Below are 23,303 nucleotides of genomic sequence, written 5' to 3'. Positions count from 1 at the left end.
CCATCAAAGTCTGGAGGGGAAGGAGTGTTGACAGGTACAGAACTCCTGTACTGGGTGTGGTGGAAGGAATGCTGTCTAATATTGTGTGTAAATGTACAACTAGATTTACCCAGGCTCCACCAGCGCCATGTATTGTGCGGCTATTGTGCTTGCTAATGAGTTCTGGTGTCGCATGCGTTACAGGTTCCCGTCCTGTTCTCGGGGCCCCTGAGGGCCAATCTGGACCCGTTTGCTGAACACAGTGACGCTCAGGTGTGGTTGGCATTGGAGCTCTGCCATCTGAAGGAAAGCGTTCAACAAATGCCTGCGCAGCTGCTGCACCCTGTACAGAGAACAGCCCTCGCTTTCAGGTGTGTGGGAATCAAGGGCAATCTGTGGCTGCCTTGGGCCTGTTCAACATGTTTATATAATATTCAAAGCATTACTTCATTACAAGGATATTGATGCTTTTATTTCAGTTCTATCTTTCAGTGGGGTTTGGAGGGGATTGACCCCACTAATTAAGTTTGATCCCCCCTGAAGGATGTCTAAACAAAATGCATGGGGTGGTCAGCCCTTCAGTAGTATGAAATCATTTTCTCTGATCTGTATCTTAAATAATAATATGAATAATTAAAATAATAGATCATATAATATACATTTGACCACCCCTATAATGGTTCATACCATTGTGAGAATGCATAAATCCCCCCAATTAATCTATACAAGAATCAGAATAGTCTAAAAACTGGCAAACTAGAGTCTCGATGGACACTTTTCCTGTAAAATAGCTTCTTTATCTATATTTCTATATATTTATATTTGTATAAAGTACAATTAGACACTTAGTTTGTATAGCTTGACCTATAATAATCTCTGACAGCTAATCAGAGGTTACTCTAGGTCAGAATACACTTAGTACTCCTTAAACACTTAACCCAAATTTGATTTATAAATAAATTAAATGTAATTTCAATAAATACGTACATTTGATTCTCTGAAGTATGTATGACATTAAGGCTACGTTCACATTGTGAGGCTTAGTGCTTAAATCAGATTTTTTCTCGGATCTGATTTTTTGCATAGCGGTTTACTGTTGTTATAAATGTGGCCAATATCAGATTTGCAGTGTGAAACAGATCCTGGTCTTAAACTGACCCAAATGAGCAAAAGTACATCAGGGATAGCACAAAATGTCTAATTAAGCACACAGTGTGTATACTGTATGAAGCACATTGTCAGATTATGCTTAATATGATTAATGCCATTTTTACAACCATGACGTATTTCATGAACTGTAAAGGGTTGTCCTGCTACTACTAATGTGTATTTCAGCATTTGAAACCTAAAATAAGTCTCTTGTGGTTGAAAACCTTGATAATTTGTGATTCATAACAACCGCGGTGCGAGTCTTTCTGATCACTGGTGTAGTGAACTCATCAAGGGTTAATGAGCAGTTGCAGACTGAACTGTGAAGGTGGAGTTGGTTTATCTCTGTTTGCAAAGTTATTTCATTTTACTTGGTTATAAACAGCAGGCATGTGCAGAAGGGGGGTTTGGGTGCTTGAGTACCTGCTCTTTTTTTCTCTCGAAGAGAAAGTACCCCATAAAATAAAAAGTGCCCCCTCGTTTGTGCACGGATCCCCTATACGCAACACCATCCAACGCTCTTTAGCGTCGCGATTAACCCGTGCCCTAACCGTTAACCAAATTGGTTAACAAGCACCAGTTTTGCCTTCAATTTTTTTTTCTAAATGAGCAACTAACTTTCTGTGGTAAAGTAATTGCCCTGTGTGCCATACTGCTGCTAAGGAGTAGATGATGTCTGCAGCGCAGAATGATGACGCATGTCACTCAAAGATTATTTAAAAGTCACATGAAATCCGACATAACCGTTCACACTGCGGTCACATTGCAAAACATTAGATCTTCACATTAATGAAAAATTTGACATCCTGGTTCTATATTGTATTTGCAAGAAGTTATTCAATTCAAGATTTCCAAATGTACAAAAATGAAATGTGAAAATGTGTGAATATGCTGTCTTTCACTAATAATGGCATCCTTTAAAAATAAGAGCAAGGAAAATATCTATATTTATTGTAAACCTTTTCATCTTCTGCATTTGATGAATTGTTGAACATCTGAGCAGTGTGAAATCTTCTAACAAATGGCCTGATGTAATCTGACCATATTTTTAACTTAAAACATCTTTTTAGCCTTGAGTTTACTATGTTGGGCAGTTTGATCATCTTTTACCACAACTTTCTTATCTGAATCCATTGCCAACGTTTTGTTGCCGATCATCTGTGCAGTTCGAATTGACCCTAACGTGACCACCAACAAGGATTGAAGGCTCAAGTGTACCCGTTTTTCTTGTAATAATCATCTTGCCCACATTGTAAAAAATGCTGGGTTCCACACAATTCCTTCATGTTGTCCCAACACAAGTCGATTAAATTAATTTATTAAATGGATTGAACATAAAACAATTCAGTTATGCCCCCCAAAAAATCAAGAGCTGTGTTGATTTAGCTCATTTTAAACTATTAGGTTTAACAAGCAGCAAAAAAAAAATATATATATATATATATATTTCAATACAGACATCAGAAACACATCTCAATATAGCAGTTCTTCAAATTTCTGCCCTTGGTTTGACCACAGACTGTATTTGACTCTTTTCTTTATTTTATAGTCACTTCACATGTTCTAAACTGATAATAAAACACAATAATATTCAGCTGTTCACTAAGTTTTGACACATCATCTTTCTTTCATTCCTAAAAATGACCTGTAAACACTACAATGAACACGTCTTTGCTAAAACCGTATATGCAGAGCAAATGAATTAAAAAAAAATGTAAAGGTCCTGTGAAGTGCTTTGAAATGTGCATTTTTTATTTGATGTTTGATGTAATCTTAACCAAAACACAGAGAGAGGGTGGAACATTGCATAGCTCCTCCCCTTTAAAAAAACAGCCAGTAGTGTTTTGTTTTACCACAGTGAGAGTGGTTGAGCTCAAGCGCATCAAATTAAAAGCAAATGAGAAGCATCTTGAAGGGGGCGGGGCTTGTCAGACACTAGAGAGAATTTGATTGGTTATGATGTAATGAGAAACTGAAGTGTGACATGAATAAAACCATTGATCCATTTAGGTGGAACTGACAAACTACAAGCTTTACATGTTTATGTGTTTATCATCATCTAAACGCAAAGTTTATCTCTGTTTTGGAGCACACAAGCTTATAGATATCTTAAAAACGAATAATACTGATACTAACATCTAAAAACGTTATTTTATTTTCATGGGACCTTTAAATATTCTGCCGTTTTATCTTCACACAAGACCGTTTTCATGCCAACTTTGCTTTGTCTCAGTTCTTCTGCTTTGGAAACAAAATTTAACGCTGCTGCGTGTAAAAGTTTCAATTCTTTTCACTCGTCACAGTACAAAGACACGGAAGTGTCGTGATGGAAGAAAAAAACTGGGTGGGAAAAAAATGGAAAACACTCAGTGATAGGAATTTTTTTTTTTTTTTGGTTTTTGCGTTTTTCTCGCAAAGATATTTGCATTTCCTTGCAAAATTGTTGTTCCACAAACACTTCCTGTTCACTTCATACATGTCAACCCTTCCGTTTTTGCCGGTGTGGTATTTTACCACTCTATCCCGCTATCATCCTATCAATAAACATTTTCCCATATTTCTCTCATATTTTAAATCTTGAAAGCACATTGAAATTAATATATAAATGTTTGCATTCGCTTTATTTCCATTAAAGCTGTTTGTCGATCATCAGCCTTTATATGCAACCTCTGAATGCATGTATAAGCAAGGGAACGCAAAAACTTTAAAATATTTATTTTTCTATCACTTTTTTTTCTTCCACCCATTTTTCCTTCACCATCACATCCCTTAGGTCTCCGTAACACAGCATCATGGGCTAAATTTTTTTCTTCTGTGATTCATATCGTTCTCAGTTGAGTGTAAATAATCCTGTTGTAATAACTGATATTTGCAGGTTCATATCAACACAAACCACTGAGCCGATTTATTGTTTCTCATATTTTGCTATAAACCCTTCATCTACTCTATGAAAAAAACAACACAAGAAATGATTCATCGTTTTTCTGGAATCAATCATAAGTACAGATCTAAATGGTTTATTGCTTCATGAGACAATATAGTTTTCTCCGTGGCAACCTCAGTGTAGTAGCACAACAAACAAGAGGTTGATCATGGGGAAAATGTGTGTGTGTGTGTGTGTGTGTGTGTGTGTGTGTGTGTGTGTGTGTGTGTGTGTGTGTGTGTGTGTGTGTGTGTGTGTGTGTGTGTGTGTGTGTGTGTGTGTGTGTGTGTGTGTGTTGTGTTAGCTTTGGTCAGAGGAGGCTGCTGTGTTTGGCCAGAGCTCTGCTGGCCAGGGTCAGAATCCTGCTTGTTGAAGAGCCTCTTCATCATGTGGATCCAGAAACTGAAGATTTGCTGCAACAGGTGATCCACGCGGAGTTTAAAGACTGCACAGTCCTGTTTCTCAGTCAAAACCCACTCAGTGTCCTGCACACGGACAGGTCAGAAACCACACTGAGACACGTCCTGTTATTAATAGTCAAGTTTGAGGGATTTATGATGTGGTGTTGTTTTCTTCAGGGTGCTGGTTTTGGACAAGGGACAAGCTGTGAAGTTTGATGCTCCTTCCACTCTCCTCCAGCAGGGGCCGCTGTTCAGCCAATAAGATCAGACCTGCTCTTACACTACAGTTAATATTGACAAATATTTCAGCGTATCCATTTCACATCATATTTTAGGAACAGTAAAACACAGTATTTATTAATCAGTTATGAGTATTTTAAGTTAATTTGAATATTAATATCAATCAGTTTTTAGTTAATGAAGGTTAAATTACAACAAACAGATTTTGAAATATTCTAGCAAGTTGTGAGGATTACTTTCAATTTTTACATTTCAGCTGATTTTCGTTTTGTTTATATATATATATATATATATATATATATATATATATATATATATATATATATATATATTAAAATATAATTATCTACATTTTGATTTGTAGTGATTAATTTTTATTGATATTAATTTTATATTATTATTAGAAGTAGTAAATTAAGTTTTAATTATAACAAACAAATTTTAAGTATTGTAAGTTGTGAGGGTTACTTTGACTTTGTTTACATTCCTTTCAGCTACTTTACATTTTGTTATTTATTTATTTGTATTCCTTTTATATTTATTTGCTAATATAATTATGTAGATTTTTATAATGTGTTATTTTAATTTTTTAAATTTTTTTAATGTTAAATGTATATTGTATATTTAGATTTATTATTAAGTTGATTAGTATGATGTATGAATTTATTACTGAAGGTTTTTTAACAATTAATTGAAGCAAAACAATATTTAATAAGCACAGACATACCAGTTTACAGAGTAACTCCAGTAAAGGACTGGTTTATTTATTTCATTTTTCGCCATACATTTGATTAGAAGAGTTTGACTTGGGTTGATTATAGCAAATAGTGGAACACAAACAGATTTTGAAATATTCTTGCAAATTTATTTATTAAATCCATTCAAATATTGTCATTTTTTGTACTGTGTAATTTATATTGATTTGCTCATACAATATTTACATTTCGCTTAAACAATACACTATTATTTATATTTAAAAATAGCTATATATAAATCAAATGTATAGCTCTTTTTTACACAATTAATCAAAGCTAAAATATTTGTCACACAAATACAGTAAGCCACTTCACAATGATATCTTCAAAATCTGTGCTTGACTGAATCATTTCATTTATTGTTTTGTAATTCACATTATACCTTACGTTCTCCAGGCACAGTTTGAATTGTTGATAAATGAAGATAATACATCTGATTTAATTAGTCTCCTTTGTTTATAATAACTTTAATCTAATTTGATAGTAATAATTCCAGCAATACATCCATTACAATAAAAATCGCTTTTTTATTTTGCACATTAGTTTGCCGGTATTTGTTTAAAGTTTCACCATACTTTTAAATCATGTGCTATTTGAAAAGGGCTGTTATGACTGGAATTAAATGTTTTTTTTTATATCAGTGTTTTAGATTGAAGTACAATATTTATAGGTAAAATTCACCAGCATATGCTTAAAGATAGCCATGCTCCAGGTCCTTGTGTCCTTCTAAGGTCTGTTTGTGGTTTAAGCTGTTTGTTGACACACGCTTGTCTTCTCCATTTTTCTGTGAAGTTATTGTCAGTTTATTGCACACTGGGTTGCATTAAGCTGCAGTTTTTTCACAACAGTTTTCCACATTGTAACAGTCAGTCTCCAAATTATTCCATCAGTCCTCAAATTTAGTCATTTGAGGCCATGAAAACACTTAAAACTACATGAAGGTAGTTTGGCATTAGGTTTTAGACTTGTTCTTGTTTGGCATATTGCAACCTGTGTAAAAATGATTTGATTTTTATTTTTTTTTTTTTTTTTTCAGAAAGAAACGGTCCAAAAAGAGTTATGTGAACATTTATCCATGTGTTTAATGTTTTTTAAATTAAAAAAAAACATTTTTATTAAACCACTTGTGACTAAACCTTTTTTAGTTATTCTATTTTGTGACGAGTCTGAATGGCCAAAGTACTCTTGAATCCAAAATCTTTATAGTAAAATGTTTAATCTTACTTGCAGTGTTGGGTATAATTTGTAACAAAGTTGAATTCCATATCTGCTGAGTGAAAAAGTAAAGTAAGAGATTGCTGTAAATATTTAGGTTATTTATTTATTAATACAATATAGAAAGTAACAAAACACAATGTAAAAAATCAATAAAGAAAGTAAATATTAAAAGTAATGATAAACTAATGATGTAAACAATATTAGCAACAAAGTTTGTACAATTCAGGGAGGGTAAAGAATTTCACCTAATAGTCAAACTCTGTATTAAATAATATAAAATCTTTGTTCTTAGTCTGAAGAGGAGACTGTGAGAGAAAGCTTACTGGTTGTTAAATTAGAAAATTTGTAACTTGCAGATTAAAATGATTTAAATAATTTTATAAAGGCCATGTTTGAAACAAATGTAAAAACATAATAAATGTTAAGAATTTCAGATATTGAGATTTTACAATTTAAAAAAAGCAATAAAGTAATAGCAGAGACCTACACTCTTAAAGTAAATTACCCAACTCTGCTTACTAGTAACTTTTGGAATAGTTACTAGTATCCATTGAACAAATACTAGAATCTAATTAAATTGTGTGAGTGTCCAATGAAAAGATTCTTGTATTTAAAACAGTACCAGTATCTATATATGTACAAAATTTAGTGCTAGCAAAATGCAAATAAATACTACTGCATATAATGGATTGCATTGTAAATCGACTCGCCATAATACATTTATTTCCTATTTTTACTTTTAACAAAAAATAAGTTCACTGAGTATTTCATGTCATTAAATCGCATTAAACCTCTTGCATGCTTTATGTACACTAGTGCAGTTCGCTAAATGACCACCGGTGTCACTAATAACACGATCGTTTCTGAATTCTGCATTAAACGCCATTTATACGTTGCTCTTATTAGTAAACAATTTCTCCATCATGAGCTCGACCAGTATTGCATATTTCATCCTCTTAAATCCAGAGTTGTTTCTTTTAATCACTTTCTCTTCATGATAAAAGCAGTTTTTGGTTTTCAGAAGTTTACAACAAACCCAGTCAGTTATTGCCTCAGCAAACACTGGAGCAACTGCACACTTGTGAAAAGCTTCTTGCGAAACACAAACCTTTCTCTGGACTTATAAATAAAGGCATTCAGCAGCTCCACCATACACCTCCACTGGTCTTGATAAAGCAGATATCAGCAGTGATACAATATGAGGCTGGCAGTGGTGCTTTTGTGTCTGGCGTGGATGTCCTCGTGTGAAAGCAAGACACTGGGACGCTGTGATGTTTACAAGATCTTCAAGAATGAAGGGCTTGATGGATTTGAGGGATTCTCCATTGGCAACTGTGAGGTTTATTTTTATTCTCATTACAAATATGCAGGATTTAGCCATTTTGTTTCTGTATTAGCTAATGATAAATATGTTGTTTCTGATATGAATTTGAACAGATGTGTGCACTGCCTACTGGGAAAGCAGGTTTAAGACCCACCGAGTGCGTTCAGCTGATACGGGGAAGGACTACGGGATCTTCCAGATTAACAGCTTCAAGTGGTGTGATGACGGGACCCCTGGTGGGAAGAATTTGTGCAAAGTGGCCTGTTCAGGTATGGTATTCTTGTAAATAGTTTATGTCAGAGGTGCCCAAATTTGGTCCTGGAGGGCCGCTGTCCTGCATAGTTGCAACTTGCTTCAACACACCTCTCTGGAAGTTTCTAGTATACCTAGAAAGAGCTTGATTAGCTGGTTCAGGTGTGTTCAATTGGGGTTATAACTAAAATATGTAGGACACCGGCCCTCCAGAACCGAGTTTTAAATGTTAAATTTGGCATGAAAACTTTAGATATTGGTAGCAAATTTCAGAAAACGGTCATAAATATGTTCACCAGCATGGACCACACCACACTTTAAGCTAGACTTTATTGTAGGGATGAAAGGGATGAAGTGGCATGAAGGGGAAGGGAAGTAAGAGGATAAACAGTGAACAGGTTGATTGGGTGTCCTACGATGATGCCCAGAGACTCAGAGTGGGGGTAGTGTCTCTGTAATGTTTTGATATAAGAGAGGGTTATAGGATTCTTAATGGGAAGCAAGGAAATAAAGGGAGGGAAGGTGGGTTTGAGAGAATGAGAAGTACAGTGCTAGAGGGCTGGTCTGCCTTAAATAAGTTTTAGAGAGTACGTGATTGGTTAAGGAGGCAAAGTGAGACATGGGCCTGCTGCCAATTCTTTGTTAATAATTTAACTTCATTAAGGTAGCATGTTGAATTGAACTTCAAATATAAAAGAAGAAAAACTTGAATAGTATTTTCCAAAATTTCTTGTAAACTTCTCAAATAATTACAAAGAAACAGAAACAAAAACCTTTGAATAAAATACTGAAAATATGTTTTCAAAACCATAGTTGAGACAAAACGCATAAAAAGACTGATTCAAAAGTTTATCTAAAAACAGAGTGTCCGTGGGGTTTTAAGAAGATATAAAAGTTGATAAATCAATGAAGAAAATTTTATTTATTTATTTTCTATGTATATATATATATATATAAATTTTTTTTTTTCACTTTTATGTGAGATAGAACAGTGGAGATTTCAGACAGGAAAGTATTGAGAAAAAAGAGAGGGGAAGGGCTGGCAAAGGGCCTCAAGCTGAGAATCAAACTCAGGTCACTGCAAAGCACCATGGTGCTATATGTCGGCACACTTAACCACTTGACTATTGGCGCCAACAATGTAAAGATATTTAAGGGCCTTAAAAGGTATTAAAAAGTCTTAAATGCTGTTTTGGTATTACATTTGATATAATCTTTGATTATGCGAAGTGTGGTTGTATCCTAAAGTTTGCCTGAATTAAATCTGTGAATATCAGGATGCTGTGTAGTTTATGAAATCAATAAAAACCTGCTAGATTTGACATCATGCTGCTTTGTTTACTGCAGTGACCAAGGCAACACCTTTATTTCTGCAATTCTTTAGGCGCCAACCTGCTGAATTATAGCTAGATTTAATTGGTTTTCATTCAGTATCTAAAAAATGTTTTAGTTTTGGATTAGTTTCTTACTTTAATATTTAGTAAATATACTGTAAGTTAAAATCTTGCCAGTGTTTCCGGTTGAAACCTAAAGTGGTTATAAGTTTGAAAATGTATGGAAAGAGCCTTGAAGGTCTTAAAAGGTACTGAATTTCACTCTCTGATTCCTGTATATACTCTGAAAAAATATTAAGCATAATTGTATCAGACAAAACATAAAATAGTTCCGTTTCCTCGTGAGATCAGACTGAATATAGAGAAAAAGAAGAATTGCAAAGAGTAAAGGTAGAATTGTGAGAGCAAGTCCCCACCCCAGTTTATTATTACTTTTATTATTAATTTAATATACTTTGTGTCTTAACATGCAACAAAATCTGTCAGTCAAAATGCTATTCATTAAACCTAATACAAGAAATAAGCTAGTATATCAAGAGATAATAAATATCATTGAATAAATGTCCTCTACATGAACAAAAATTTTGTTTCTATATAAGTCAACGGTAGTTATTTGAACATGCTACTTATTTTGAGGTGCATTTGAGGTGAATTGTGAGTTGAAAATTATAATGTATTGTTTGTGTTGTGTTATGCTGACTTTTTGACCCATTATTGATTGTAAAACTTTCCTATAATACTTCTAACACTAAAAATCTATCCCATCTGCTAGACTTGCTTAACGATGACCTGAAAGCTTCAGTTGAGTGTGCAAAGCTGATTGTGAAAATGGACGGGCTGAAATCATGGCAAGTATTCATCTCTGGGCACAAAATGACAAAGTGTGTTTGTTACATTAATAGAAATGTGACCTCAGTATCTTCTTATCTGTGCGAGTATTGATCAGTGTTGTGTTTTTAGCATAATGATGTTGATCTTTTTGCGTCTGCAGGGAAACCTGGGATTCTTACTGTAACGGTCGTAAGATGTCCCGCTGGGTAAAAGGCTGTGAGCAGCGCAAACAAAGCCTCCGAGCCTGATTACCTACAGTCATTATGTGCTAATGCATGTAAAACATTTTAAACAGGCATCGTCATCATTAATGTTTGAGATGAATATTAAAGCATCTTCCTAAATTGTATACTGTTTATGTGCACGTCTCTTTCTTCTGGTTACAGTAGTGTGAGTAATAGCTTGTTTGATAGTACTAGACGGTAGCAGTGAGCTTTTATTTAAGTAGCTTTTGCTAAAAGTGAAATAATCTGTCATTGAAAACACATATCGATTGTCCCCTGCTCTGAATATTAGATGCGTCTACGCTGTGCTCATGTCTCTTACATTTAAATGTCAGGTGAATTAAAAATATATGAACTGGACACATGCATAAAATCAATAAAGTCCATCCGTCATCCTTTAAAACCCCACCTGAGTGCAATTGCACACTGAATGTCATTGTCGTAACCCCATTCATTAGCATTTAATGGCTTTGACATTTGAGTTTGATTTCTGGCTTACAGATGCACCGTAAAAACGTTTAGTTTTTTTTGCAAAGTTGTTAAAGAAAACAAAGATTATCACGGCACGTTTACACAAAAATGTTATTTCAGACTTTCTGCCTCAACAAGAAACCCTGAAACAATTTTGGGGTTGTAGAGGTTGCACATCATTGAAAGGTGAAATGGCACTAAATGTTAAGAACAAATGGAAGTTGGTTGTCTTTAGTTTTTTACAGCTAGAACTTCAAATATGAGGCATATGCATTTATTTGGAGTGATGAAGGGGCTGAAGACTGTCTGTTATTGGTTTCTCTGCATTTATTCATGAAAAAGTTCATACTAGTCACTGCTGCATATTATGCATGATTGTATAAATGTACTGTTATGCATGAGAAAGATCACTTCTGTTGCTTTTATCTACTTTGATTGTTGTCTTTTAGAGATAATAACGGTACGTTTTTGTTTCCAAATTGTGAATTAAACGGCGGCTCATGTTTGTTTCCCAGTTTTGAAAAAAGACTTTCTAGAAAATAGAAATAGTTGCAGCTCTGAGAAAATAATTGTGAGAGAGCCAGAATTGTGTGGAAAGGGGAGAAAAGATAGAATTCTACAATAAGAGAATTAAAATCTTTGCTTTGAGAGAATTTATACATCTTTATACAATTAGTCACACTGTAAACTCTAATAAGTTGAGACTACTCAAATGATTTGAGTAAAGTGATTCCCTCAGTTTGTTTGAGTAATGGGAAATGCACAACTCAATTAATTGTGTTGACCAAACGCAGTCTCTTCATTGAAATAACTTAAATGTTTAAGTACAGATGACTTAAAATGGCTAATAGACTAAACGTTCACATTTTTCAGCTTTTATATTCTTTACTCATTCACTTACTCCCAGGGTTGTTTATATCGAAGTTGATATTTAGCCGCACCATGTTGGTGTTTCGTACCACCAAATTTTTATGAGGTGGGTCATTAACCCAACGCTCAACCCCCTACCTGGAAGACCAGGACATGAACACATACACTATGGACAATTTAGCTTACCCAATTCACCTACAGCACATCTTTGGACTTGTTGGGGAAACCGGAGCACCTGGAAGAAACCCACACCAACACGGAGAGAACATGCAAACTCCACACAGAAATACCAACTGGCTCAGCTGGGACACGAACCAGCAACCTTCTTGCTGTGAGGTGATTGTGCTACCCACTGCGCCACTGTGTCACCCCTCTGAGTATATCAATTAAGAAATTGTATATAAGCATTTAAATATCGACATACTAATTTAATTTTTCTCTTTGTCAGATTGGTTCAGGCAGTGCCTCTTTCCTGCTGTGCTTCAGCATCACAAGCAAAATGACCACCTGATGTCAAATATATTGACCAATCAGTGCGATTTTCAAGGCAGAATTTCAAGCACAACCAATCATTTTAAACAGCGACATGGTGAATCAGTTAAATAAATTAAAAAGTTAAGTTCGGAAAACTTAAAATATTCATTAATTTTTTTTGCTGCCTAAAGAGCAAGTTAAACACACCTGTTTTTGTTTTGATGCCAAAACTTGGTATTTTAAGTAATGTCAAGTTATGTTAACTTAATTTCTTTAGTTATGAGAACATCAGGTTTACAGTGCACAGTTATGAGATATGAAGAACTGTGAGAGAAAAAAGTCAGAATTGAGTCTATAAGCGTACAATTGTGGTTGTGAAATGCATTATGGGAGTTTTATCTCTGCTCTGGCAACTTTTGGTATTTAAAATTTAACACTGCAGTTTAACAAAGTGACTTTCGTTGGCATTTCAGTAGTTTGAGACCCGATATTTTTAGCAAATAATATGGAGAGAATTAATAAAATAAAATAACAGAAAAAATACTGTCAGTTTATTACCAGGTTTCGTACCGTAATTCTCAACACAAACAGACAATAAATCACTTCAAACTATTAAATAATTCAAACAAAACTCACTTTTCAAACATTTCAACATCAAGCTTTTGGAGGAAAGAGTAAGATCCCATAATGCAGTTCAAAAGCATAAATAGGTGAAAAAACCATGAATCGCAAAATACGAAAAACTGCTCATTTACAGAGATTTTGAGAACATAGAATTTTGTTTCAATTCTGCAATTACAGTAAATGTTAGAAATGCGAGACAGACTATAAGCTTGCTAACTCTAGAAATAGTTGAGACATCCAAACTGAGGGAAGAAATCAGAAAAAAAGATATGAGAGCTCTATAAACTCGCAATTAAAACAATTAGTCAAACTTTTGATGTTTAGACCAGTCCAGACTACATCAAATAGTTACTTCATTTCTAAGAAAAAGTTAGAATTGCAACTTGCAAAACAGCCTATAAGCTTGCAAATGCTAATATTATATTGGTTTTGTGATTTAGAGTCTTGTTTAATTATTAGTATTATATTTAATGCCTTTGAAGTAAGCACACACATTCCCCCAAGCAGAAATACATCTAATTGACTAGTGATGAAAGCGTCTTTTCAAATGAGTTTAATATACAGTTGAAGTCAGAATTATTAGCCCCCCTTTATTTTTTTCCTCAATTTCTGTTTAATGTAGAGAAGATTTTTTCAACATATTTCTAAACATAATAGTTTTAATAACTCATTTCTAATAACTGATTTATTTTATGTTTGCCATGATGACAGCAAATAATATTTGACTAGATATTTTTCAAGACACTTTTATACAGCTTAAAGTGACATTTAAAGGTTCAACTAGGTTCATTAGGTTAACTAGGGTTAGCGATGGGTTGTTCTGTAGACTATCGGAAAAAAAGCTTAAAGGGGCTAATAATTTTGACCTTTTATTCTAGCCAAAATATAACAAATAAGTCTTTCTCCGTAAGAAAAAATATTATCAGACGTACTGTGTAAATGTCCTTGCTCTGTTAAAGATCGTTCTGTCTTCAACTGTATATAAAAGACTGCAAAAGTTTGAAAATCGACAAAAATTTGATTGACTTGAAAGTGACTTGCTAGACCAAGCTACGACTTGACTTGAAGCAGTGACTCGACTCGACTTGACTTGCTTGAGACTTGAAGGTTATGACATGAAACTTGCTTGTGACTTGCACATGTGTGACTTACTCCCACCTCTGGCTAATGGTCAATTTTAAAAAGTCAAGTGTAAGAAAAATATCTGAGGAAAAAAGTAAGAAAAAATTTGAGAGAGCTATAATCTGTCAAGTAAAACAAATAAAGTCAGAACTATATAAAATAGTCATTTTTATTCTGAAAAAAAAAATGTAATAAGTGAGACTCTTAAGTCACAATTTTGACTAATTTGTCAGAGCTGAGAACAAAAAATTTGATTTGAGTGGCCTATAAACTCGCAATTACATGAAATAATTAGCAGTTCTGAGATAAAGTGAGAATTGTGAGATGTAAAGTCAAAATTGGAATAGAGTTTGTAAACAATACCAAAATGCTATTCTGAGAATGAGCGAGCACTGTAAAAAACATGTTGTGTTCCACACAATCGATTTGTGTTGCGACAACATGAAGGAATTAAGTTAACATATACGTTTTTACAAATTTAAGTTGATTGAACATAAAACAATAAGTTATCCCCCCCCCAAAAAAAAGTCAAAAATTGTGTTGTTTCTACTGAAATTTACCTTGAGACAACAAGCCTGAAAAATTTCTGCATACAGGGGTAAATGGGAAGAAATGTATTGTTTTAATTTCATTGTGGTGCTTTTACTTTATATATGTTTGGAGCCTGTTGATCTTTGACACGTAACCCTTAACAAAATTTTATATAGCAACATTTTATCAACAATAAATACAAATTTAAATAAGATGGTATTCAGTGACCTTTGACACTTGTATGTCTTTTTTGTTTCCATGTCCTTTAAAAATGTCTGTTTGTTAAAAAAATTTGTTGTTTCGGCTCATTTAAAATAAGTAATTTGACTAAACAACATTGTTTTTTTCTATGAACTTACAACAGCAAAAAAAGGTAACAATTCTGAGAGAAAATATGAATTGCAAGACAGCCTATACACTTGAAATTTCATAATCACAAGATATACATTGAAATTCAAGAAACTGACTCAGAATTGTGAGAGACCCAAAAAACTCACGATTGGACGAATAAATCAACACGAGCATTAAACTTGAAAAATATCACAATGTGTGTATCTGCAATAGTCCGCACAGAATTATATTTATTAAAGATTAAAGGATAAATATTAATATATTTTTAATCATTTATACTATTACCATGTTATTTTACATTTAATTGTTCAATTTCTGTACTTGAATACAGTTAAACTGCTAGATTTATGCAGATGCGCTGCATAGAAAAAGACTGATCTAAATTAATCCGATCTAAAAGAATGAAATCTTTCCAAATGGAGCTCTTCAAATCACCTGGTGAATTGATATTCATATCGCAATATTTGCAGCAAAACAAAATATCGCAATGTCAGATTTTTCCAATAGCACGCAAACTCCGCATTTCCATCATAAACTGCATTCAACTGTACTGGAGCGGTTTGGATCTTGTTCGGGTGAAGAATATGCGACGCTTGTGTTGTGTGTCTCTAATAGGCTAAAATCACCCCCCTCTCCAGATGGGAAAGGGTTTGTTTCTTTAATTCTACCCTGTGCCTCCAGAGTAGTGATTACAGTCATATCTATAATTACCAGATCCTGAGTGTGTGACGCCAGTTCTCCTGTCGAAGCAGAGGACTGATTAGTTTAATTGGCTCCGTAATTAGCAGTGTGCTTTAAAGTCTATGCTGTCACTAATTGTAGACCAGGGTAAATCGCATACAAAGTACCACATCTTTTCGGTGTTAATGCGGTCCAGTTCATTTGTCTTATATCTGGCTCTAACTCTGCCTGCCAGCTGGACCCCCTGAATGCTTTCTGATCTCTGGGTCTATTTAAATTCACAGCCGCAACTGTGTTTCTCATAAACAAATATAAATGGTGCAATTGCCAGTGGGAAATCTGTACATTTGATTTGTGGATCTAAAATCTTTTTGTTTTTTCAAAAGAAAGTGTTTCAGGGGTAGAGATAAGGATGAAAATGATGATTTCCATAAGATTAATATTGATATTCTACATCTGCTTATTAAATTTTAAAAGTTGTTTATTGATAAGAACCTATATTTCTTGGGTCTGTGATAAATAACAAACCATAAAGCATGTTTAGGGATACATTAAAGTCCAGCTACTTGGAAGACTTTTTAATGGCATCATTCATTCTGATTAAAAAAGTTATGAACTTGGAGTTGCGAGAAAAAAGCTGCACTTGTAAAAACAAAGGGCTCTATTTTACGCATATCTAAGTGCAAAGTCTGAAGCGCATGGCGCAACGCATTAAGGGAATGTCCAAGTCCACTTTTGCTATTTATAGAATCAAAAAATAAAGTTTGTGTCCTGGTGCATGGACTAACAGGGCTGTGCTCAATCTCTTAATGAGTTCTGGCTGTGTTTTGAGGATAACGTGCATTCAACCAATCAGTCTCATCTCCCATTCCCATTCAGAGTGTTGCGTCGCGTCAGGGCGCATTTGCTTTTTACATGGTGGACTTTGTAAGTGGCAAAACGAAATGCTTCACTAGCGGGAAAACAGTTAAACAGACCATTTACAGTGCAACGATAAAAAAATTGCCTCATCTATTCAGCCTCATTACTTCCTCTGTACTTTTACTCATTACTTTTCTCCTTTACTTTTGTGGAGTAAGCTATTGGTGGAAACTCACTCCACCTATGACATACATTAGCCTACATATTTAATTTCATTTTTTAATTATTTTTTTTTTACATTTTAATGCTTTAATTCTTTTTCATATATAAAGATATTTGTGTATTGCTGTATATATCCTGTGTGTGTTAAGCAATCTGTTGGCATTTAAGGCGGATATCTGGGCCTCATGTGTCAACGCAGTGTATGCCAGATTTCACGCTCACGTTTGGATTTACTAACGATGAAATGAATGTGAGAATGTGCATTGGTCCACAACAACTTCAAGTCTGGTGTACGTGCATTTCTTGTGTGTTTGTTTTATTTCCATGGGCGACTCCTAGAGGCAATTGTGTTAAATTGCACACTACAAAGTATCTTTAAACCGTGCAATGGCAGCTGTATGGGACGGGATCATCCACATGTCTAGCAGGTATATAAGGTTTCCATACTGGGTGTTTTCCAGTGCTGTGTTGCAGCTGGAAGAGCATCCTCTGCATAAAACATATGCTGGATAAGTTGTCGTTTCATTCCACTGTGGCAACCCGAAATAAATATAGGGAGTAAGCCGAAGGAAAATGAATGAATGAATAAACTAAAAAAATCAGAACTGTGAAAGAGCCTACTATCAGTTGCAAGGAATAGTTGCAGTAGTTTAACACTCAACATCAACTGAGACTAAGATTTGGCCTTTTTCATCTTTTTTTATCCTGTGGTGGAAACAGCCTGCTATATTTATAAACTCCATTTATCATATACCGACTGTATCATATCCAATCTACAGATTTCCCTTTGGCAACTGCCCCATTGTATTTGTGTGAGTAAAGTCTAATGATTTTACATAGCAGAGATATGGATTATAGACATAAATTCCTGCTAATCTGCTAATCACATATGAGTTGTTTAATGATAACCGATGGAAAAACAAAGCATAAAAAAACACAAAAATATTTCCACAATTAAATATTTTAATCCATTTATACATGTCCAATTCCTGTCTCAAAAATATAAAAAAATATTGACGGCACATGTTTAAATCCAGACACACACACACATTGTTACCCCAATTCACAGAAACGCATCCTAATGTACAACCAGAGGAATAACTGACTAATTTCGGTATCTGTTACAATGTCACAGATGCAAACCAGTTTAATACTACTACGCATTGATATTTTCTATATGCAGTATTGCAAAAGGAAGTCAAATATTCACATGCAAAGAAAATAAATAAACTGCATACACAACAGTTGCAGCTTAAAGCAGCTTCTCGTCATACAAAAAATATGTACACTTTGAAATGAACTCCTCTGTTTTGTGAGCTGCCGAGCAAAGCCGATCGTTCCGTAATTTAAGATATGATCGCATACATTTTAAAATAAATCTGATGCCATGAAATTATCGTATGCACATAACTATACATCATTGGCAATGCATCATACTGTAATATGAGAGATTAAATATGCCTTTCATGTCTTGAATAAAGACGCAATTTAATCCAATCCCTCAAAAACCTCTTAAAGTTTTTTTTAATCTCTTTTAGTGATTTGTTTTTTTTTTTTACTGTGTCGCAGGCTCTGTTAATTCCTCTTTTTATGTGGCTCCCACTTGTACTTGCTTTAATTACTGTAATTTAATTGCCCACTGTGTTTGGTGCCAATTAGTATTTGACTGTCTGACAGGACACGTGAAATGCAGGTCAGTGGAAGTGAACTGACATCTGTACAGAAATCTGATACCTGTGTCAACTTCACTTGTTTTCTTGTTTGGACTTACAACTTGATAAACATGTTGCTAGCAGGAAGGTGCAGACGAATGGGGAATTAGACCTCCATGCCACTGTCTATCTTTGGCGTCTTGGAGATCCAGAGAGTTGATTGGTTGACGCTAGTTTTGGTCCGTGGTTTGCTGGTTTAAAATAAAAGTGTAGAATGATGTGATTAAAAACATTATAAAGTTATCTTTACACTTTTATGTACTGTTTGTAAATGGAAGGTCACTGCAAAATGGTAATTTTCTCTGAATTTACTGTTTACACAACTGTAAATACAAAAAGCAATGAGAAAATATTAAAATAACTAAAAAATGGCATGCTTTTAGACCTTGAATGAAGCAAAATGAATGAATGAATGAATAAATATATTAACACCTTTGGAAATATTGGGTAATACATTTTTAGCTTTGTGCTTAAGAGCCTTTTTTGCATAAAATTACAAAAATCTGGCATGTTTTCTGACATTTTTATATTCATTATGGTGAAATAACCTACATTTGAATCACAACTAATTGAAATATTTATTACTTTTTTCATTTTCTATTTTAAATTTGACATTTTACTTAAATCTATTCCTGATAATTACGGAGAAACTGAGGATTTTTTTATTTGGTTGTTTACTTTTTTTCCATAGCATATATACTTATTATATAAACTATTTAATAATAGCTTAATCATTGTTAGTAATAACAATTTTTGTGTGTGTGTGTGTGTGTGTGTGTGTGTGTGTGTGTGTGTGTGTGTGTGTGTGTGTGTGTGTGTGTGTGTGTGTGTGTGTGTGTGTATGTCAAAGTATAGAGCAAAGTATATGTCAAACTGAAGTGTATAAATAGTGCTGGCCATTAGTCCTTACTAGCATCAGCTGTGTGTGTAATCGGAGAGAACTGGAACTGGTGTGTGTGAGGTAAATGATAGGATTTATAGTTCTCTATATTTTTTATAATATATTTACACATTTTATATAATATATAATTTGTTTTTGTTAATATTACTTTATATTTTATTAAATTATATAATATAATTGTCACTAACACCAGTAATCTAACAGTTGCAGATCACTTGAGAACTACAAATCCCATCATTCACCTCACACACCATTTCCAGTTTATTCCTTGATTACACACACAGCTGATGCTCATAAGGACTAATGACCAGAACTATTTATACAATTAACTTGCTGAGTCTTGTTTATCTGTAAGAGGGCATTTCAAAGCATTTCCTTGTCTAGTGGTGGGGCAAAGTGAGGCTTTATGAATCACTGAAACAGTCAAAGCAAATGTGTCGAAGCTTCGAAAAGTTTCGAAACCTGTGTCTACAGTTTTTTTTTGTTTTTTGTTTTTTGCTCTAGAACAGCTTCAGCAAGGAAACAGTTATGCAAATTAAGGTATTAAAGCCCTCGTTGTAGAGTTGAGATTTCATAATGGCATGCAGAAATAATGGGTTCATATCAAGAGTGATGCAGCTATAGATGTTAAATGCTCTGTTCTTTTAAGATGTTTTGTTTTAACATTGGTCTGGCATACGTAAATAAATTTGTGAATAAATGTCTTGTTTTGGTCATAGAGAAGTAACATTATTAAAATACATCAAGTCATACTTTAAGAGTATTTGTACAAGTAGGGATTCAAACTCGAGACATTTGCAGCACAGTTACTCTGTGCACATGCACGGTCCACTAGGCTACATGAGATAGAGGTTTTTTTTCCGACACTGTCAGTCAAACGCAGATTCGCCAGGTCTTGAAATGCTTCTGAAATGACAAATGTTTTGAATCACCTTACTCACATGACCTGGGTGGTTTGGATCATGCTTCGGTGCAGTGGTTCAAAACATTTGTGTCAAAATGACAGTTTCATATCAGCCATCCCTATACTTGTCTTGCCCACCGTGTTTTTGAACTTTGCATTGCTTATTGTTTTGTTGTTTTGCCACCTGTCCCGACCATTCACCTGCTTTACTAATTATGCTTTGGATTGCCTGCATGCTCCAGTTTGCTCCTGTTTTGCCCATTTCTGTCTGACTATTCTGTTTAATAAAGCTGTACGTGGATCCTGTCCCAGACTTTTTACAATATAAAAAATTTCCCATATCCAAAGATTTTGTTATACACATACGAATTAAATATTTTAGGAAGCTAATCCATAAAGATCTTTTAACATAGCGGCAGAAATAAATATTTCCTAATTCCGCCACTTCAGTCTATGCTTCAGACTTTCATAATTAGTTGTTTAACATGTCAAGTCTTCTATCCCCATACTGCATATATATAAACACGACAGGACATTTAAAAGTATTTGCAAAGAGCAGGCGAAGCAAAGCAGCTGTTACATGTCTCGCCTCCTGCTTTCACGCTCCAAGACGTCATTCAATCTCAAGAACAAGTGGCAAACATTGTAAAACACAGAAGCATCATCTGGTAAAGAGTTAAGACGTTTATCTAGAATATTTGAACGCGCTCCAGGAAGCCTTTTACGGAATAGAGCGCATCAGTCATTGGCAGTGATTAAATGCATTGTCTGAGGATCCCCGTCTGCCCCAGTGATCGGAAATATGTTAAAAAGACATCACTCTGAGGAGCGCAGGCCGTATAAACATCATAAATTACACAAATAAGACACTATATAATGTCTTGCCAAAGCACGGGCCGAGGGTTAAAGAAAGATGAACTGTGCGTTTGGTGCACTGTGTTACTTCAGCAGTTCTGTAAAGCCATTCACTGCTGATCTGGATCAATCCCCCTTGGATTCTGTCTTTAATGCATGTGACATAATTAATGGTGCTCCGATCAGGATTTTCCGGGCCAGATCATTGATTACTGGAAGCAATATATTGGTCAATACTGATTTTTTTAAATCATACAACATGATTAATCAGCAATTTTTCTAACATGAATACTTTTATTCTGGAAAGATGAATTGACTTTATCAGAAGTGAGAGTGCATAAGTGTTGTCATGATGGTGTAATATCAATATACCTTAGAGAAATATTAACACTTTACCATTGGAAATATTGCGACAGCAATATTTTTGTGATAGTTGTTTCACTTGCCCTGCCAAAATTTTTCTTTGGCACAGCAAAAAAACTGTTTAACTATATTATTCTTAATGAATTAAACAAGAAAAAATGTACTGAAAACTGGATTACCCTAAAATGTTTCTAGTGTTACCTCATCATATTTGTTAATAAATAAATTAAAGAGCTTAATTAATTATTTGAGCCCTCTAATTTCCATTAAAGGAATAGTACACCGAAAAAAGCTAAGATTATATCATAATTTACTCATCTTCAAGCCATCCTCAGTGTATATAACTTTCTTCTATCAGATAAATTTTATTGAGGCTCTTCCATTCTGTATAAACGTCTTGGGTAGAGTAAAAATATTTTCGAAGCATCCCAAAGCACACAAATCCATGATAAAAACTAACATTTTTGTTAATTATAAACTCAAATCACTGACTTCCAGTGGCTGCTGATTGCATGCTCTAGACCAGAGGTTCCCAAACTTTTTAGCTCGTGACCCCCAAAATAACGATGCCAGTGACTTGCGACCCCCACATTTCTTGTAGGTGGTTATAAATATACAAATGTTGAGCACACAACAATAGGCCTAGTATATAAACACAAGCATATTGATAAAACAAAAAAGTGCAACAGTCTAATATCATAAAATTTTTATAGTAATTTATTAACTTATTTAATTTAATATTAACCTCACCTAAAGAGAGCGCAAGGTTTTCAGCCTAAGAATAGAAATCTATTCTTGGTTTGATTTTGGAGAGCGCCATTCAGAGATCATCCTTAATGTTCTGTTGTGGCCTGTATAGTTATTTTTAATGTATTTAATTGCCATAAAGGTGTCAGAAATTTTAACCTAGTGCTATAAAATGCAGATGACGCTATTGCTGTGTTTTTAATCTAATGTAAACACACCAATCCTAAGAAAAAAAAATTAAAAGGTTGATGATGAAAGGCATGTTATTGTTTTTTTATGTAAGTATTAACTATTTTTATCTTCTGTGGGTTATAAATAAATTTGGTAATTCTAATAGTTTAATAAAATTTATTTGACTAGTGAAAATCACCAAGGGATCCCCTGTCATTGTCACGTGACCCACCAGGGGGTCCCGACCCCCACTTTGGGAGTCACTGCTCTAGACTATGACGTATGAGGTAAGACACATACGTAGCAGAAGTTCCAAGAATAGGTGCACCTCACAGGATCCATTTACGCCACAGTTTGTTTACCACAGATGACAATGAACAAGAAAGTAGTAGTTGGTTTGGCATTACCGTACAACTTTATACAACATATTACTCTTAAACTGTTGCATTCCTGTGAGATGCATCTACTCCCGGAGCTTCCGTTATGAATGTTTCTTACATTATAAACTGAATCAAAGATCAGCCATGAAGTTGTTGAGAATGCACATTCAGCAGCCACAGGAAGTCAAAGATTTGAGTTTCTAATGTCTGTTTTTGTTATAAAAACACATTGATCCATTTAAGATGTGTGTTAATCCCCTGTTTGTGTATGGGTTAGTTTTATGACTGTATTATGTGCGCTTTTAGAAGCTTAAAAAAAAGGGCCCCTAACACCATTACACACCATGGAAAAGCCAAGATAAAATTAAAACAATTCCAACTGATCATCTAACAGAAAAAAAGGATGTAGGATGGCTTGAGAGTGAAGTTTATG

At 34.3% G+C, this 23,303-nt stretch overlaps 3 protein-coding genes across 14 annotated transcripts in view; 2 read left to right on the top strand and 1 right to left on the bottom strand.

Moving 5' to 3' along the window:
- The window catches only part of abcc13 (ATP-binding cassette, sub-family C (CFTR/MRP), member 13), a 23,948-nt gene extending 17,368 nt beyond the window's left edge, over positions 1–6,580 (top strand). For 7 of the 10 annotated variants that reach the window (XM_017353993.4, XM_073940719.1, XM_017353990.4 and 4 more), the window contains 3 exons: positions 184–350; positions 4,356–4,550; positions 4,630–4,869. In XM_017353993.4, coding sequence (XP_017209482.1) covers positions 184–350; positions 4,356–4,550; positions 4,630–4,714 — 447 coding nt within the window. In that variant the 3' untranslated portion in view covers positions 4,715–4,869. Of the gene's footprint in view, positions 1–183; positions 351–4,355; positions 4,551–4,629; positions 4,870–6,483 lie in introns of those variants that run through there. The other 3 variants (XM_073940716.1, XM_017353992.4, XM_073940721.1) reach the window with 2 other exon arrangements.
- A 1,254-nt stretch (positions 6,581–7,834) lies between these two features.
- Positions 7,835–10,755, top strand: lyz (lysozyme). The gene is given in 4 exon segments (NM_139180.1): positions 7,835–7,999; positions 8,103–8,258; positions 10,348–10,423; positions 10,567–10,755. Coding segments are annotated over 4 exon segments (456 nt in total). The 5' UTR covers positions 7,835–7,863; the 3' UTR covers positions 10,655–10,755.
- A 7,027-nt stretch (positions 10,756–17,782) lies between these two features.
- The window catches only part of chodl (chondrolectin), a 54,659-nt gene continuing 49,138 nt past the window's right edge, over positions 17,783–23,303 (bottom strand). For 2 of the 3 annotated variants that reach the window (XM_073940366.1, XM_073940365.1), the window contains exon 8: positions 17,783–18,740. In XM_073940366.1, the coding sequence (XP_073796467.1) occupies positions 18,656–18,740 (85 nt within the window). In that variant the 3' untranslated portion in view covers positions 17,783–18,655. 3 annotated transcript variants of the gene reach the window in all.

The sequence above is a fragment of the Danio rerio genome, chromosome 24, assembly GCF_049306965.1.
Source record: "Danio rerio strain Tuebingen ecotype United States chromosome 24, GRCz12tu, whole genome shotgun sequence".
Taxonomy (NCBI): domain Eukaryota; kingdom Metazoa; phylum Chordata; class Actinopteri; order Cypriniformes; family Danionidae; genus Danio; species Danio rerio.
This window is presented reverse-complemented; position numbering and strand designations above follow the sequence as displayed.